Here is an 18942-nt window from a genome sequence, read left to right on the forward strand (position 1 = left end):
ACGTTTTTACTTCTTCAGAGATTGTGCATATTTACTGACAATGGTGGACTGTAGAATTGTGCACATTACTGATAATGGTGGACTGTAGAATTGTGCATATTTACTGATAATAGTGGACTGTAGAAGTTTGAGTAGACTTTTATGATGGAAATGTTCTGAACTGGGCAGTTTTGTCATTATGGGTGCATGTGTTTTGTTTCATTGCTTACTGGAAAAATGTTCAAAACATTTAAAACTCCCTCTAACAACTGTACTGTATTGTACAAGGAATATAAATTTAGTACAGTGAGGAAGGTGTATCAAAGAGCACATATATGTTTCATATGCAAGGGGCCTATGATTTGAAAACAGCCCAAAATTAATCTTTATCTGCCACTGGCAAAATGTATTTTCTTTGAATGTGGGTTTCAATGAATGCGAGTTTCAAGGGCAGAGAAGTTTTAATGCTAAGTCTGTTTTTCATTATGAGACTGCATTGCTTTGTTTAGCAGATGTCTTAGTGTTTGTGCTGTAAAATACAAAATAAAACTTTCAAATGAAGTCCAACTCATCATAGAAGTAAAGCAGTATGCACATTAGTGTTTATGGTAAATGGAGTGAAATAGCCAAGTAATGGATCATTGGAATGGCTGCAGAGGCTCCATTCAACCATGATTTTGTCAGGGGGGAAGTGCAACAAACTGAGACAGGCCCAGCTGAACTATACCTCCCAACTGTCCAGATTTTCAAAGAATGAATAGATTTTTGCTTCTTATTTTTGGTTTGTTCTTCATAAAATTTGTAGTTTTCTGGCAAATCATTTAGGAATTAAGTCACTAAATAATGATACACTGAGTTTCAGACTTCATAACTTTCAGAAAAATGCATGCTAAAGTAAGAACTGTTATTCTATCAACTGTCTCAATTTATACAAGAGCAATTTTTAGTACTGTTTATATGTTCCCCCAATATATTTGGCCTTGTTCAGATTTACTGCATTAACAGGTTGAGATGTACATGCAAATAAATTGCTTTATAGAATTAGGCACAGCCAACCTGTCAACTGTCCCCGATTTTGGCTCAAAATGTTGCTCTTCCCCCTAATAATCCCTCCACAAAATAGCAATTATGGAAGAAAACATGGAGGGTTTACAATTAAGAAATAACTATAATAATCAAAGTTATAGATTACTTGAAATGCATGTAGATTCTTTTATTTTGTCAGCTGCTCAAGTTAGCAGTACTAATATTAAAGTGTCCCTTCTTTGACAGGTGCCCAGCTGTATTGTGTGGCTATTTCATATTTTTGCATCACATTTTTGGTCCATTTTTCATAAAATTGTGTGTTTTGGCAAATTAGTGACAAATCATTAAAGACTGAAGTTAGAAAATAATGACAGAGATTTGAGTTTCAGATTTTATACCCTTCAGAAAATTCATACTAAGACATATTCTATTATCTTTCTAAGTTTATTAGAGCAATATTTAAAAATTGTCCTTATTTTTGGGCCTTTGTCTCACTTCTGTGTATGGCTTTGTCCAGATTTCCTGCTCTGAGGTTGAGAGGTATGACAAATGTGTCAGGGCCATCACAGTCAGCCAGAGACATTTCAAATTGTGACATACTTGTTGCACCCCACTCCTCCATGTAGTGACTCTGGATATGTCCAAGCAAGGCAAGGAGTAGTTATGCAGTGTAAATGTGCAGTGTGTCCCCCCATCCAAGGTAGACACAAGTACTACAGTGGCTTTTCATCTGTCCTTGATTTTGCAGAATGGTCTGGTTTCTGTCATATTTTTGTACTGTTGATTTATGCTTATTACTCAAAGTGCCTGTTGCTCTGTGTTTAAGTAGCAATGCTTTAATGACCATAAGATAAGCTTGTCTGAGATCGTAATATGCAAGTAAGCTTTAATAAGCATACTGTTAAAGAATTGCCAACATTGAAAGCCTTTCTGTTGTTGCCATGCAGAGAATACTTAACTAGATAATGTATAAGCCTTGGGTATTGAAGGACAGGATTACATTCTTTTAAAAAGCTCAGACTTGTTGGAGACTTCCAGTCATCTCTACAGGCTTTATCCGTAAACTAAACAGATTGCCAATCATGTGTGGTCCATAACCTGTACAGTAATTCTTTAAGCAATGTATCTTGAGCTTGTTTCTTGTTTGCTTTTCATTTTTTACTTTGATCATGTTTTCCCCATGAAACAAGTAGATATTTGTCAGGCAGCAGGTCTTTTTTGGATAAGAAACATTTTTACAAGTGGGGGCATCACAGAGATTTCTACTTTCAGCATGTTACTTGGTACTTTAATAAAGCTGAATATAAATTATAATTAGAACTGCAGTGCAAGGAGAAGTGGTTTGAGTTGAGTGCTGCTTGTTTTTCTTATACTTGATTTTGACTGGCATTCCAGTAATGTATTTAAAAAGTAATTTATTTTTTCATGCCTCACAACCTTTTTTTTTCCATCTGGATATTAAGTAAGCTGTCATGCAGCCAATGCATTGAAATATTTTTATTCTTCTACACTTATTTTTGTCTTAATTGGACTCTCATAATGATGGTTTGGCACCCAGGGCAGCGTATTTAATTAAAGTTAGTTTTTGTGGTTTTGAGCATAGCTCCTCCCCTTTCTAGTTGGCCACACCCCTTCCATTGACCCCACCCATTCAGCTGTCTCCTGCAGCCCCCCTTTGATTTGAAGTCACCAGCCGCCAAAAGGTAACTACTTGTTCAGCCTCCTCAAACAGAAAAGTCATTTTACAACCATGCTTATGATGAGATCCAGTGTTACCCATTGCAGGCAAAACCACAAAATAAGATCCAGAGGTTAACAAGAGAAGAAAAAAAAACATTAGAGGAAACTACAAGGTGGTGACTCTGGCAGTTTAGCTCAAAATGTTAAGACTGTGTTTATAAACAAGTTTCATATTGGAGTTCTTTGAATGATTCCCTTAATTTCCATGTGTATGTCACCTGACTCTTGAGCACTCCAGGAAAGGAATACTTGATTCAGTTAAAAAAGAATGATATCACAGGTATCAAATCAAGGTGCAGAACTTGAGTTTCTGTCATTAAGACAACTTTCAAGAGTTACATAAAAGGGAGCTCTACAGGGGGAACCTCAGACCACTTCAAGAGGAAAGCAGTAATTAATAACCCAGGGAAAACTGTTGCGAGCCTCTGAGGAAACATCAGTAATCATTGCAAACAAAGATTTATAGCTGTCTTCAAGCTATAATCAAAACTGTCTTTGAAATATAAAAAAATATAATAAGACTGTATTTAAAATGTTTACATTTGGAAGAATGTTTTCTCCAATGAGAAGATGCTGATTCTGTCAACGAACTACACCTGCCCAAGTAAAAAGGTTTAGGTAATGGTGATAAACATTTAACAGTCCAGGGCATTCCTGTTTCAGAAGTATAACTTTCTACTTTAATATCTGTTATTACTCCTGCTGCTCTTGATGCTATCATGCATTATTAAATTATTCCCAACCAAAAATATTCAAGTAAAACCCCAAATGCCAAACATATACATATAATACATATGGGAACTTGTCCTCTAGCTACACATGTTATTAGCCAAATACTGTTATTAAAATGCATATTTTTAAGGAAAATGACATTTTCAAAGTTTAAGTTAAATGTTGTTCTGATAAAAGATCTATAGCCATATATACTAGTATTTATCACAGTGAGGAAAAAAAAAGATAAATTCATGAAATAAACCATTTTAATACATGGCACATACTGGGCTAGAGTGCAATTTCTATTGCTGTTCACAGATAAAGCCTTCCATAGGAATAATCTTTTAGGCTAGTTTCCAAAATATAGCCAGTAGCATGATGCAGACTCAATAAAATCAGTTTTACATAAAAAAGTGTGTTGCAGAATGCACTGTTTGTAAGCAAATTTACAAAACAGTAGTGCAAAAAATGAACTTAAGGCTACAAAATAATATATAAAATGAACATTTTCCTTTTCTAAGCATCACAAGGAGTTTGTAAAGGTTTACTCAAAGATTGGCACTTTAAGAATTCATTTTCAGTGCACAAAGTAATGCTTACTTCTTGAGGACATAAATATTTTCAGAGTGGTTATACATAATTGAAAGAAGGCTTGTAAGATTCAGAGTACCGAACTAACTGACAGAATCAACAGAATTACTTTAATGTCAAATAATGGGGTAGCACATTATTCCAGAACTGTTGTGAATTATGCGATCCATTCTTAAGATGGTGCTTGGATTTTATTGCTTGCTTGGATCCAGTAAGTGTACGTTTTTTGTTATACTTTTCTATGTTGTGACCAAACTTGTGTTGCCATCTTGCTTTCCCTCCAGTGTTTTCTGTGGTGCTTTCTTCTTCACTCTCTTCAGTCTGTTCATCTTCCTCACATTTAACTTCATTTTCCTGATCTTGCCCTTCACTGTCTTCCTCTTGTTCAGCTTCAAATTCTTCCTCCTCCTCTTCCTCACCATTCTCTTCCTCTTCTATTTCTTCCTCATCTCCCTCTTGTGTATCTTCATCTTCTTCTTCATTCTCATTATCTTCTATTTCCTCCTCTTCTTCTTCCTGTTCACTGTCCTCCTCACCATCTATATCTTCCTCTTCCAGTTCACTGTTCTCTTCATCTTCTATTTCCTCCTCCTCTTCTTCAGCTTCTTCACATTCCTCCTCCTCTTCTTCATCTTCTTCACCTTCAAGTTCACCTTCTTCACCTTCTTCATCACTATATTCCTCTTCAGTCTTCTGTGGTGATTCATTTTCCTCCTCCTCCTCTTCTTCAACTACACTGTTTTCTTCCTCTTCAACACTACTTGTGTCCCAATCTTCATCCTGGCCTTCTTCATCCCTACTCTCCTGACTCTCTTCTTCTTCAGATACAACAGTATCATCATCCATTGTATCTTCACCATTCTTACTCACAGTCTCTGAGAAAACCTCCTTCTCATCTTCACTGTCTTCTGCTTCTCCCTCTGCTGTAGACTCTAGGTCAGCATTCTGACTCAGTTCACAGTCTTCATCTGACTCTCCCTCGTCAGTATTTGCTTTTGTGTTCAGGGCTTCACTCTCAATTCCTTCAGTACTTTCTTCTTCTGTACACTCTTCTGTTAAACTTCTACATTCACCATCTGTACTCTCACTGTGCATTTCTCCCTTGGTATCTTCTTTACTATCACTTTCCTGATCACTTCTGAAGTTTATCTGTCCACTTAAAACTTCTTCCTCCTCCTGATTTCTTGCCTTATGGATTTCATTCAGTTTTCTTCTATATGCCTTTTTTAACAAAATATTGATTTTTGACTGCTTATCCCTTCTTGAATTCTTCCATTTTCCACCACTACTTTGTACACTGTCCTCCTGTTCCTCACTATCACTTACACAATCACCTTCTTGTTCTTCTGGCCTTCTCACTTTCCTCCATCTTTTATTTTCTCTGACATTATCTGAAAGTCCAGTTCCTTCACTTGAAGATGATGTCATATGTACTGCTACCTGCTTTACAAACTTCTCCTTTCTATCTACCTTAACCTTTAAAGAATGTTCTATGAAACTGTCCTGAGATCCAAAGCATTTATTTTTAGCTGCTAAAACACTACCATTACTTTGTGGTTTACTTTCACAACTATCTCTTTCTGTTCTTTTGTCCGGCTCTGCTAACTTGAGATTTCTGGGCTCCTTTGAGGCCACTGCTACAACTGTGCTGGGTTCTACAATAAGCATTTTCACATTTGTTATTGCAGAGTTTTTGCTTTTCCTGCACACCAGTGAACTCTCAATACCCAAACATTTGCTCCTTTTATTAGTAGTCATTTTTCCAGATTCTCCTTTACTAGTGTGAAAACGCAACTCTGAATTAGAGTCAGTATTCTCAACCAATATGGAATCAGTCTGGCAAGCCACTGCAGACTGGAAAACATGTTCTTTTTCTCTTTTTGAGGCCTGGTGCTGTGAATCCAAACCAGTCTGTGCATACCCACCCTTACCATGGCACTTCAATTGTTTATTTTTCTTGTAATCCACATGTGAAGCAGAAATGGGAAAAAGAAATAAGAAAAGCATTAGGAAAACATAAAAGCAAAGGAAAAAATACAGATGCACAATTAAGAATTTAGAAAGCAGACAATGACAGAAGTATAAATGTAATGAACAGGCTATGAAATAAAGACGAGAAGACTGAAACTAAAACATATGAAATGAGCATGTACTAAAATATCATAACATAACATTTTCTAATAAATATGACTTATTTTCTTTCCTTGAGGTTTCTTACTTGACAGGTTATATAAATTAAAATAAACAAGTGTTCTGAAAATAAATCTATACTAAGAAGTCCTGTTTATGTATGATGCATACACTGTAAAAAATGAAAGCATAAGTGTTTTTTCTTTAGAAGACTGCTTATAATCAGTTTTACAATTCTGTTCTGAAATATTTAATATTTCAAAAGCTGCATTTCTTAGTTGTATGATTAGTATAGTGTTAAAATCCTGGAATTTAAGGTTGTGGCCTCATTGTTAAAGTTGTTCAGTGCCAATGACATTTTTTTATTCCTTTTGTTGTCCCCCATGCCTGCTGACTCTAGGTCCTCCACAACCACTCATTTTTTCCTCATCACATAAGCAAGGGTTGGATGTAGTAATGTCATTATCCAGAAAGACAGAAGGGGGATTTGAAATTTCCTGCTTCTAACCCCAACCAAAGTGGCTGATGAGCATGCTCACAGATTTTAGGGGGTCTACAACTGTGTGAGTGTGCACCTTCTCAGACACATGCCCCATGAAGGCTACCACATAGATGCAGCTTGAAGTGCTTATCGGCAGCTTTCTAAAAAGATTTTAACCCTGCATAAACTAAAGCACTGCTGGTGATTCCCAACTGGGTGAGATGACTGTGATTTACTGATAGAGTTGTTTTCTGTTTTACCTGCTCAATTTTGTTTTCTGTTTTAAGGAATATGTTCGGTTTGAAAAGTAGACACAAAAATTATCTAGACTGCACATTTCACATATTTTTTTATTGGTTAAATTGTCTCTTGAGTGATACTTAAATAGACAGTTAATTTCTGGGCCTTTGTCTTTTCTAAAAAATATTTCAAGCCTTCATAAACTAAAGCACTGCTGGTGATTCCCTGCTAGTTTTTCCAGCCACCCTCCCATTTGTTGATCTGCTTTTTAAACTTGGTGATTTTAAATTGCCCACCCCTACTGTAACTTGAGCTTAATAAGCACTTCACTTTCTACACTGCTGTTGATATATTGAATTATTTATTTGCCTTTCCTTTTGCTTATATTGAAAATGTGCACTTTGTGTCCTCATTTTCTGTTCTGCTGACTTACTTGCTCTGAAGTCATTATCTAGCTGATGGATAAAGTAGTGTATTTTTACACTCTAGCAAGCACTTGTTTTTAAGGGGTCAGTGGATCTTCCAGCTAGTGCAATAGGAGGTAGCCTGGTCTGTTTAGGTTGAGGAAACACTTGAGATTTCTGCATGTACTTTTACTGACTGGAGGGCTTATTAATCAGCTTATCTTGTTTTCACTGCCTTTATAAATTCTGTACAATTGAGTGGCTGTTGGCTCATTTATACAAACAAAAGAAATTTTATTGAATAAATACACTTTTATAAGCTGTTTAAAGTCCACTGCTGTTATCTGTATATTTATGTTTGTTTGTGGTAGCAGTTCGTATATTTTAAGTTTGTTTCTGGTAGCATTTCACTCCAGACACTCCTTTACTGTGCTTTTATATTAGGAAGACTGGGAACATTTGTCTAGTGACAGTAGGTGTTTACCTGGTCTATCTGAGCTGGGAAGCACACACAAGATATCTACGTACTTCTGCATGCACCTCTTCTGCATACTGTGACTGCACTTTAGCACTTTCAAAAACAATGTACTTCTGCTGATGCTTTAAGTAATTAATTGCTCTGTATTATATTGCAACTGCTAAGTTGTAGGACTGTTGTAGGTAGTTTGTGTGGTCTTGTTACACTTGGGCTCCAAACCAGCTATTCTACATTATGAAGGTATTTTTCTTCATCTTGTGGCAGAAGTGTGCTGATCTAACCTGTCTGAGTTGGGGATTGCTGGTGGAAGGCTTATTGTTTGCTTTCCAGATTAGTAGTTAGCTTATACCTTGTTTCTCTTTGCTCATATTTAAGGCGCGTGTTTATGCGGTGCTGCTCTTTGCACAGCGGCAGTTAGCAGTGCCCTGTACAGATGCAAAAGCCTAGAAGCTCAGTTTTCCCTAAACAGCTGTCAGTGAAACCCTTCCAATCTTTTCTGCTGCTCTAGGAGCAACTCAGTTGCACACAGAGCAGCATTGCCTTATTGATCATTCCTAGCCTACACAAAGTATAGTTCTATTTTGTAGTCTCAGTGCTAGAAGCAAAGTCCTGTCACATTAATGCATTCCCATCCCTAGTAAAACATACAGTAACAGCATGCAATCATGGATGGGCCGTTTCCCATCATCTCTCTTGCCAGCTTGATAGACATGGGGATCCAGAGGCAATGTAGCAACTGCTCATGTACACTGACAACCACTTACTCCTGAAACAATCAAATACTTTATATGAGAGATGTAGTTATACTATGAAATTGGAGGCAATACTCTCACACAAAGACAGACTGAATGCCAAACAGGTTGTCAGCAAACACATACTTCCCACACTAATTAAGGACATGGCACATAAACTCATATGTGGAGGTGCTCACTAGAAACTTATCAAAAGACTGGAGACCTCCCAAAAAAGAAACCACTTACACACATAATAATGCAAAAAACAACCACAATGCATAATAACCCACAAGCCAGTGTCTCAACAAATAAGCCCATAGGACATAACACCACAAAATCTAATGTAATGGTCATAGGTGACTCCATTGTGAGGCACACAGATGTTCTTCCTCACCAGGCTGGACAAGGTGCGGGATACAGTTAGCTGCCTGTCAAGTGCCAGAATCCATCAAATCACTCAAGCATTCAATTCAATCAACCACAAGTACCGGCATGAATCTGTCATAGTCCATGTGGGGGTGAATGACTTGAGACAAACCTCACTGGACTGTATGAAGAGAGACATGCCTGAGCTCTCAGACTGTGTGTTACAGGCCCTAGGCTTAAGCAGCATTCTACCTTCTCCACAGATGATGCCACAATACAAACAAAAACTGATTGACTTTAACAATTGGCTTAGCTTCTGGTGTCAGTCCATGGGGATCCACTATCTGTCATCTTGGGAATACATGGTTGACAGGCCATGCTGCTTTGCCAGAGATGGTCTGCATCTGTGTCTTCTAGGCTTTCGGATATTGTCAAAGGCATTAGCCACCCCTAGTGTGTCTTTCTTTAGGCAGTGTTAAAATAACCAACCTCACAACATAACAGAATCGTCTCCAGATAAACTCAAGGTACTGCTGCTTAATGCTAGGAGCCTATACAAGAAACTGCACTCCCCAGAAACATTCCTTACTTTGGAAGATACTGACATCTGTGCAATCACCAAGACATGGTTCAAAAGTGCGGAAAGCACCCCAGCCATGCAAGGCTTCAATGCCTTCCATATGTTCACACCACAAAATGAGCATGAAAGAAGCAAAGGAGGATGTGTATCTATCTTCTTTAAGGATAAGTAGAGCTTGATACTGGTCAAAACAGTATGATTCTCTTCAGCTGCTTCATGTTCAATTAACTAAAAGCAAAACCCCCTACCACATCATTGCTAGCTATTGATCCCCACCATGGAACAGGAAAAGCATGCGGCATACCTGGACTTGCTGGAGTCACTTGCCATACAGCCCAGCATCTTACTCCTGGGTGATTTTAATTATCCTACCATCGACTGGGGAACATACATGACCACAAATTTGCTGGCTCAGAGGTTTGTGGACTTTGTCAATGCAAAAGCTCTGAAACAGCTAGCCAGCACACCCATAAGAGGCCCAAATGGCCTGGATATAGTACTCACTCACAAGACAGCATTACAAGCCCTCCACCCATCTGATGTCCTCCTGGTAAGATCAGACCATAAATCAGCCTCGTTTGATGTAATTATAAGACCAGATACCCCATCAAGCTCAGAAATGCTTACGAGTTTTTCAAGGACAAATTACTTCCTACTAAGTGATGATATAAGAAGTTTCAAAGCCCCCTCGAATGCAAATAACATGGACTCTTATGCAGAGGTGTACATTAATGCCCTGTATAAGCATTTAAGCAGTTGTACTGAATCACCTGTACCTGACTGGATTAAAACCAGGTCTTGCTGAAAAACAAGCCACCCTAGTGGACCCCTAGTATAAACAGGCTATTCAACAAGAGAAAGAAACTAATGTCCAAGAACAAGAGGGAACTGGCTCAAAAGAGGAGGAAATCCCTCTATAATTTAAACAAACAAATTAGTGATCTTGTTAAGTCCTCCAAAGCTAATTACAAAGTAAAAATAGCCCTGGGAATTATTGGCCAATAAGCTTGACTAGCCTCATCTGCAAGGTTATGGAAAGAATCATTATTGACCTATATTATGGATTACATACATTATGGATATAGTGGTCCATGAAAAGAAGACAAAAGTAGCACAAATCACTGAAATCGCCACACCCAGTGACTATAGTGTCTTGCATACAGAGAGACACAAAGTCATAAAATACCAGGATCTGCTGGCAGAAATGAGAGCAATGTGGAAGAAAGATTCCCAGACAGTTCCAATAGTAGCAGGAGCAACGGGTCTTATAAAAAAGAATCTACAATCATATTTATATATGTTACCAATCCATGTAACCCTTTATGAATTGCAGAAGGAGTCATTACTGGGCACATAGATGGTGCTGTGAACAGCACTTTTGGCTAACATCAAAGATTAAAACAATGCTAATTTCATGAACTTTAATCATACTTTGACTTAGAAATGGGGTCTGCTGTCATCATGGTATTAGAAACCCAAATGTTTTGGAGAAATTAGAAAAGAGAGAGACCTTAATCTCCAAACTGTAGACCCAACCCAGTATGGATTCATTAAAGGAAGAGCATTCCTGTTAAACATGGTTGACTTCTTTGAGAAAGTCACCAAGACCCTGGATCAGGGAAAGACAGTGCGTACCACCTGTCTTGATCTAGCCAAGGCATATGACAGAATCCCTGACTCAGGAATGATAGAGGAACTCTCTCAGTTGGGAATTAACCCCTACATTACCAGATGGTCAGCCAACTGGCTCCCCAACAAGACACATACTGTCAAAGTGGGTGACCACCTCTAGCAAAAGACCAGTCACTAGTGGTGTACCACAGGGTTCTATTCTGGGCCCCTTACTGTTCAGAATTTCTCAGAAGTCCAAGCAAACTTGATGATTGCAAACTGGGAGCAATCATTGATGATTGCAAATTGGGAGCAATCACTGAGTCCCACAATGATGTTAATATACTGCAGGCAGGGTTAACACTGACAAATAATTGATGCCAAAGCCATGGATTAAAGTTAAATGCAAAAAAATGTATTATTATTTCCTTTGGGAAAGCTGACATCCCAGCTAATTGTATTATAGACAACACCCGCCTAAGTGTAGACCCAGTGGTACATAATCTGGGTACTCAGGTTAACAGTAATCTGAGCTTTGACCATCACATACCCACTTTAGTAAGGAAATCCTTTTATGTGGCACATCTTATAAGCAATGGCATCAGATCTTGATCTAAGGATGTTATACTTCCATTATATGCGTCTTTCATTAGACTAATAATTGAGTACTATGCCCTCTTTTGTATGCACCTCACCAGACACCTGCAACAAGTGGAGAGACCACAGAGGTTTTTCACCAAGAAATTACAAGGCACACAAAACAAGTCCTATGTGGAAAGACTGAAAGCCCTGTCACTGTATTCTGTCTCCTACAAGTTGCTAAGGGGTGACCTGTGCCTGGCTTACAGGGCAGTCTCTTACCCAACCCTGATGGAAATGTTACACACTCGTAAATCAAACTGCACGAGGGTGACTTGCTCCAGGGATCTTAACCTAGCCTCTGACATCAGCAGGTCATGATGAGGAAATAGATAACATCTCCCAGGGACTGCCACTTCTCTGGAACAAACTTCCAATTCATGTGAAACAGAACCTCTCCCTGACTGTCTTCAAATGCAATTTAGATGACTGGATGGGTGACCACAAATTCACTCCTGGGGTGGTGCCCATGTCCCTCATGAACAAAAGAAGTCAGTATTAACTTCAATAGACCCCTATCTCTGCTTAATTCAGTCACCTAACCACCAACAATTGGGGCAACTAGTGATAAATATGGCTAGGCATGTAAGGGCTCTACGTCCATTAGCCTAGTAACCTTTTATGAACCCTTGAAACTAAAAACTGCATTCCATACACCTATCTCTCTCCAGCAGATGCCAGCACTACTGCGGGTAAACAGCCTCCATCATTCTGGGATGGGCAAGCCAACATTAGCCACTCACCGCCATCTGCCATCATTGGCTTATCCAAGTACAAAGGTCATGAGTAAAGCCTAACTAGCAAAAGTAATAACCTAACTCTGCAGATGTCACATATCCCACCTACTTATTTCCCTTAATATATAACTTTCTTGAAGACACACTATTTTAATCCAATGTAGTTTTTTTACTTGTATGCATGTATGTAGTTTTAAAATAATTTTATCACTAATGTGAAGTTTCTTATTATATATTTTCATTATAATGCACACAAATCCTTAACCAGTCCATCAAAATAGACAGATGTTACCATTTTATTACAATACAAAACGTTCCACCAACGCATTTATTTATTTGGGGGTGGGGGGTAAAGAAAACATTATTTGACATAGAAATAACAGAAAAACATGTAAAAAAAAGTAGTGAAGTGAACACATTAATAACAATTAAGAAAGATTTTAAGGGCCAGTTTTTTGAGTAGGTGGTTACCAATTATGACGATGTGAAAAGTTCATTCAAGCCAAGTGTGAAGAAACTGAAAACACTGTCTTCTGTGTTAAGATGTCTGGGAGGAGGTTTGTGCATACTCTCAGATTAACTTGTGTTGTATGCCAGCATGCCTAATTATGAAAATGTAAATATGTTTTAAAATGTGGAGTGTTTCCCTATTTAAGGAATCTATCAGTGCTTTGATACATTTCTAACTGTATGTGTTTGAGAGGGACATTCTAAAGTACAAATTGTGGAGAATCAGCTGAACAGTGAGTGATGTCATTAGAATGTTCTTGGTTGCTAAGAGATTATTTAAACAACTCATTGACAGAAAAATATTTTTTAAACAGTTGACTGTTATATTTTGAAATTAGACAGCTGCGACTGCAGTTTGTCAAGTACTGTGCAGTCAGTGGACACCAAGGAAAGATAAATCACCAAGATAAATAACCTGTAAGTTTGCCTTGGCCTTGTTATTTTATTTTAGAGTAGATCAAGGACAGTATTCTTTAGTTAGACCAGGAAAGCTTAGTTATTAAGACAGAGTGTTTCTAGAATAATGGACTCCTATCCCGCTGTTTGATTTTACATTTCTAGTGATTGAATTCTGGTGTTCATTGAGAGTTATTGATTTACAATCTTGTAACCATTTTACTTACTATTAAATGTTTTTATTACTTTACATTGTGTCTTTTTCTTTAAAGATTACAGAGTGCTTCTACCTTTCTGATACTCCCCAGGTCAACTTGAAAGCCTGGCTGTTCTGGTCATAGCTATCATTTATTTTGACAATTAATTTTCACAACTGGGCAACCCTTAAGAAGGGTATGAAGACCCTCTGATTGGTGGCAGTGTTATTGTATTATTTTGGGAAAGAGACATAGCTGGAAATCTGTCTCAGGCTTTCCTAAAAGTGTTTGGATGTGTGAGACTGAAATTTACTTTGAGTGTGAGTGTATCAGAGGTCTTAAACTGGGACACTATGCTCTGACATGTGTAATAGGAAAATACATTTGGATGGACAGAGGTATAAAGTCCAGTTCCAAAAAATAGAGCATGTTCCTGTTGTGCTCTTAGGGGAAAATTGCGAAATATTACTTCTGTTTAAGTGACAGTCTCACACTGGAGTCAGTAGTGAGGAATGAAGCTTCTTAGTTACTGACCCAGGATAGTAAGGGATGTAATTTAATCATTGGCAGTCCGGTGGGGTATTAGCCACACGTCACATCAAGTACTAAGCCAGTCTCTACACCTGGAAGTACTCTAGAAAGAAAACCAAATGAATTGGACGAAATAAATTTCATGCAGGAGCATCGTAGAATCCATGTTATACCAATAAGAAACAAATAAATAAACAAGCAAGCAAACATAATAACTCAAACTTTGTTTCATGATGATGTTAAGGAAGGAGATGTGAACAAATAGTAGAAAGGAATAGCTGCTTGGCTTTCCGGAGTATCTTTGGCAACTACAGAACAAAACACTTCGCCTAAATGGCTTCTCATAGGACTACACACAATTTTAGTTAATTTACAAGCACATCTTCCTTTAAAATAATCAGTAATGTGGTAAGTAATTTCTCCTTTTGTGTTTTGGATGTATGATATGATGGTGAATCTCTAGTCACCCTTGTCTGCCATCCTTCAAGACACTCTGACTAATCTCATAAGAAACTGAATCTTTTAACAACTTTTAATTTGAGTATTTTACCTTAAAAATGACATAAGATTAGCACCAGCATTTGTCACATAAATTAAATTAACAGAAGTACAACATCCAAAAATTTCAAGGAACATTATAACTTGAAAGTGAAGAATATGCCTACAGTACTAGGAAGACCATACACTAAAGGAGATCCTGTGACAGTTGAAATAAGGATTATGAGTCAATATTTCGGAGAGTTTACAACAGCTAAATCCATCAGAGAATACTCAAAGAAAATGCAGTTATGTAAACGACAAAACAAATTCATGTCTGCACAATAAACCCTAACATTCTTTGTTTCAGTTCTTTTAAGGAGGTTGGTTCTTTGACTGTTTACCCTAACAGCAGATAGCCTACATGACTCACTGTCACACAAAAATTACCATTCAAACCACCGGGGAAGACATTATAGTTCCATGTAAGCACACTTTACCATAACAACAGATCTTCAAGGAAAGGTCACCATCATAGTAAATGACAGTAGTTATTTTATATAGCCTTAATGGTGTCTGCACCCTGGCATAAGTTCTAAATGCAGTGGCTTCCTCCTTGTGAGAGACACAAATATGGTTCTTCTTCTTCTGGCTACATACTGAAGTAGGCAAGCATAAAACTCCCATATATATATATATATATATATATATATATATACATGTGTGTGTGTGTATGTACATATATATATATATATATATATATATATATATATATATATATATAAACATGAAAACACATATATAAAGATACAGATAAAAATGAACACACACATATATAGTGTATATGTACGTATAAATATATATATATATATATATATATATATATATATATATATATATATATGTCCAAGGGTCAGCTTCTGGTGATATCTCTTGCCCACCTGGTGAATCTGGGCACACTGGGGCAATGCGGCAACTGCCTCATGTACACAGACAATCCTCTCCTCCTACCACCCAACACTACAACCTGCAAGAGATGCACTTACATAGCCAAACTGGAAGTAAAGCTCTCTCCAGCCAAGAATGTGCTAAACAGCCGAGAGGAGAAGGTTAACACCTGCACTACACCTCAAGCAACTCATAGCCCTTCAAAACCCACACATGGGAACACTAAACCTACATATGCGGAGGCCCTTAACATTAACCTGCCCAAGCAACAAGGACCTCCAAAGCTGAAATGCAAACACCAGTCACAACCAAAGTGACACATAGCTCACAACACCAGTGAGCCACCCATCAACAGCCCCTAAGCCAAGTCAATGTACCCAACACTTTAGTCATAGGTGACTCTATAGTCAGACACACTGATGTCCCACTCACCGGGGTGAACAAGGAGAAAATTACAGTCAGCTGCCTGTCGGGTGCCAGGATCCACCACATAATGCATGCACTCAAATCCCTCCACAACAAGTACAAATACGACTCTGTCATTGTCCATGCTGGAGTGAATGACTTGAGACATACCTCCCTGGACTACATGAAAAGAGACATGGAAGAGCTCTTGGATCATGTGGCCCAGGCAGGTATGACCCTAGCCCTGAGTAGCATCATGCCTTTGCCCAGAATGATACCACAGTATAAGGACAAAATGATTGACTTCAACAATTGGCTAAGCTTCTGGTTTCATTCAAAGGGGATCCAGTATTTGTCTGCCTGGGAAGACATGATCGACAAACCACGATGCTTTGCCAGAGATGGTCTGCACCTGTCACCACTGGGATTCAGGTTACTGGCTAAAGCTCTTGCCACCCCTATAGTGCCTTTTTAAGGCAAGGTTCAAAGGATAAAACCACCACCGTAACAGATTCAAGCATGCAAAATCTGAAGGTAATGCTACTCAATGCTAGAAGTCTAAACCTCAAAATGCACTCTCTCGAGGCACTCCTAAAAATGGAGAACACCGATATCTGTGCAGTAACTGAGACCTGGTTCAAGGCTCCAGAGAGCACCCCTGCAATACCAGGCTACAACTCTTACCACACTTTTCGACCACAAAACCAAGACCGAAACACTAAAGGTGGAGGAGTGTCCATATTCACCAAGGATATTCACACCTCCAGGCTATTTGCCCATCACAATGCATCTGAAATTCTCCAGGTGCAACTAAAACTATAAGACTGCAATCCAAATAGTAGCTTGCTACAGATCCCCCACCATGCCCCAAGATTCTCACTACACCTTTCTAAACATACTGGAAAATATTAAGATACAACCAAACACCCTAATACTGGGTGATTTCAACTACCCTGCATTAAGTGGGAAAACTACTCGGGTACCAGCTCCTTTTCCCAACGGTTCCTGGAATTCATAAATTCCAATGCCCTTGATTAACTAATCCATTGTCCCACCAGGGGCTCCAATATCCTAGACCTGGTCATTACCAACATGGGAGATAGATGATCCACACTAGTGGTCACCCCCTCATTGGTCAGGTCTGACCATAAGCAAATCACCCTTGACATCCACATCCCACCCACACCCCCCCAGTAAGGAAACCTCCTTAAAAAACTTCTCCAAAGCCAACTTCATGCTACTGAAGTCAGAAGTGACAAACTCCATGACACCCATGCAGACGGGATCTGAAAGTTCGACTGCAGAATCCTACACTAAGGCATTGTATGAGCATATCCACTCGTGCATGAATCGTGTCATCCCAAATAGAAACAAGATGCTCTTCTCCAAAAAAAGAAAGCCAATCTGGTGATCCCCTGCTATAAACAAACTATACAACAGAAGGAAGAAACTGTTGCAGAAAAGAGGAAAATCCCAGGATGCAAAAAACTCCCTCACCAGCCTCAGTAAGAAGCTGAGATCATTCATAAAATCCTCAAAAGCTAGTTAAGAAAATAAAATTGCCAAAGATTCCAAAGACAACCACAAGGCATTCTATACTTATGTCAAGAATCTAAATGGCAATGCTTAGATCTGCTCTGAGCTACAACAGAATGGCATTAAATATACAGATCCCAATGATATTGCCAATATACTGGCAGATCGATTTAGTGCCAACTTCACCCCCCTCTCACCCCCTAAAGGGCCCATCTCAATACCAAAAGATTGCCAAATTCTGGTAATCACGGGCACGCAGGTAGAAACCGCACTCTGCAAAGCTAAGAATACATCATTCATGGGACCAGATGACATCCCAGGCTGTGTACTACATGAACTACAAAATGAACTGGCACATCACCTAAGTGTCATGTTTAATCATAGCCTCACCTCAGGCTTCGTGCCCACTGAGTGGCGCACAGCTACAGTTATCCCACTCCACAAGGGGGGATCCACCTTGGATCCCGGGAACTACTGTCCCATCAGTCTGACAAGCCTGATCTGCAAGGGCATGGAACGCATTATCATGGAACTTATAAACAAAGACATTGTCAACCTTCAAACTCTGGACCCCATCCAGTTTGGGTTTGTGAAGGGCCGATCTTGTCTCCTGAATCTGACTGACTTCTTTGAATCAGTCTCCAGAGCTGTGGACGAGGGTAAGGCAGTTCACACAGCCTATCTGGACCTCAGCAAGGCCTTCGACACCATCCCCCACTCTGGAATCATAGATAAACTTACTAAGCTGGACATAAATCCCTAGTCACTCGATGGGTTGCCAACTGGCTTACTGACTGAACTCAGACTGTAAAAGTAGCCGACTCCAAATCCAGACAAGTGACAAGTGGAGTACCTCAGGGTTCAGTCCTGGGACCACTCTTGTTTGGCATCTACTTCTCTGAAGTACAGGCCAACACTACGGGACTCTGGTTAACAATGTTTGCAGATGACTGCAAACTGGGAGCCATTACTGAATCCCCAAATTATGTGGATATTCTACAAAAGGGCCTTATAGAAACAGATGCCTGGTGCCAGAGCCATGGGCTCAAGCTTAATGCCAAGAAATGTATAGTTATCCCCTTTGGAAAAAAAACATGTACCCATGAATTACCACATAGGTGGCAGGACACTAAACATCGAAAGTGTGATGAGGGACTTAGGGACACAGGTGGACAGTGGTCTCACTTTTGATAACCACATCACCACAACAGTCAGGAAATCCTTCTATGTGGCACACCTCATCACTAAGGGCTTTTTATACAAAAAAAAGGAGGTCATTGTCCTACTGTACTCATCTCTCATTAGACCCATTATAGAATATAATGCCCCGTTTGGTATGTACCTCACAAGACATCTGCAACAGCGGGTAAAGCCACAGAAATACCTCACTAAAAGAATCACAGGCCTAAAGCAGATGCCATATGCTGACCATCTAAAAAAACTCCAGCTATATTCTGTGGCATGTCGTCTACTCAGAGGTGATCTCTGCTTA

The 18942-nt window shown here is 38.9% G+C and overlaps 1 protein-coding gene across 1 annotated transcript in view; it reads right to left on the reverse strand.

The window, feature by feature from the left end:
- Positions 1 to 3657: 3657 nt before the first annotated feature.
- LOC122802691 (ABC transporter F family member 4-like) overlaps positions 3658 to 18942 on the reverse strand; it is a 256641-nt gene continuing 241356 nt past the window's right edge. The window contains exon 4 of the mRNA XM_044072421.1: positions 3658 to 6006. Within this exon, the coding sequence (XP_043928356.1) occupies positions 4156 to 6006 (1851 nt within the window). The 3' untranslated portion in view covers positions 3658 to 4155. The remainder of the gene's footprint in view (positions 6007 to 18942) is intronic.

The sequence above is a fragment of the Protopterus annectens genome, chromosome 5.part0 (genome assembly GCF_019279795.1).
Source record: "Protopterus annectens isolate FY-2018-M chromosome 5.part0, PAN1.0, whole genome shotgun sequence".
Classification (NCBI taxonomy): Eukaryota; Metazoa; Chordata; order Ceratodontiformes; family Protopteridae; genus Protopterus; species Protopterus annectens.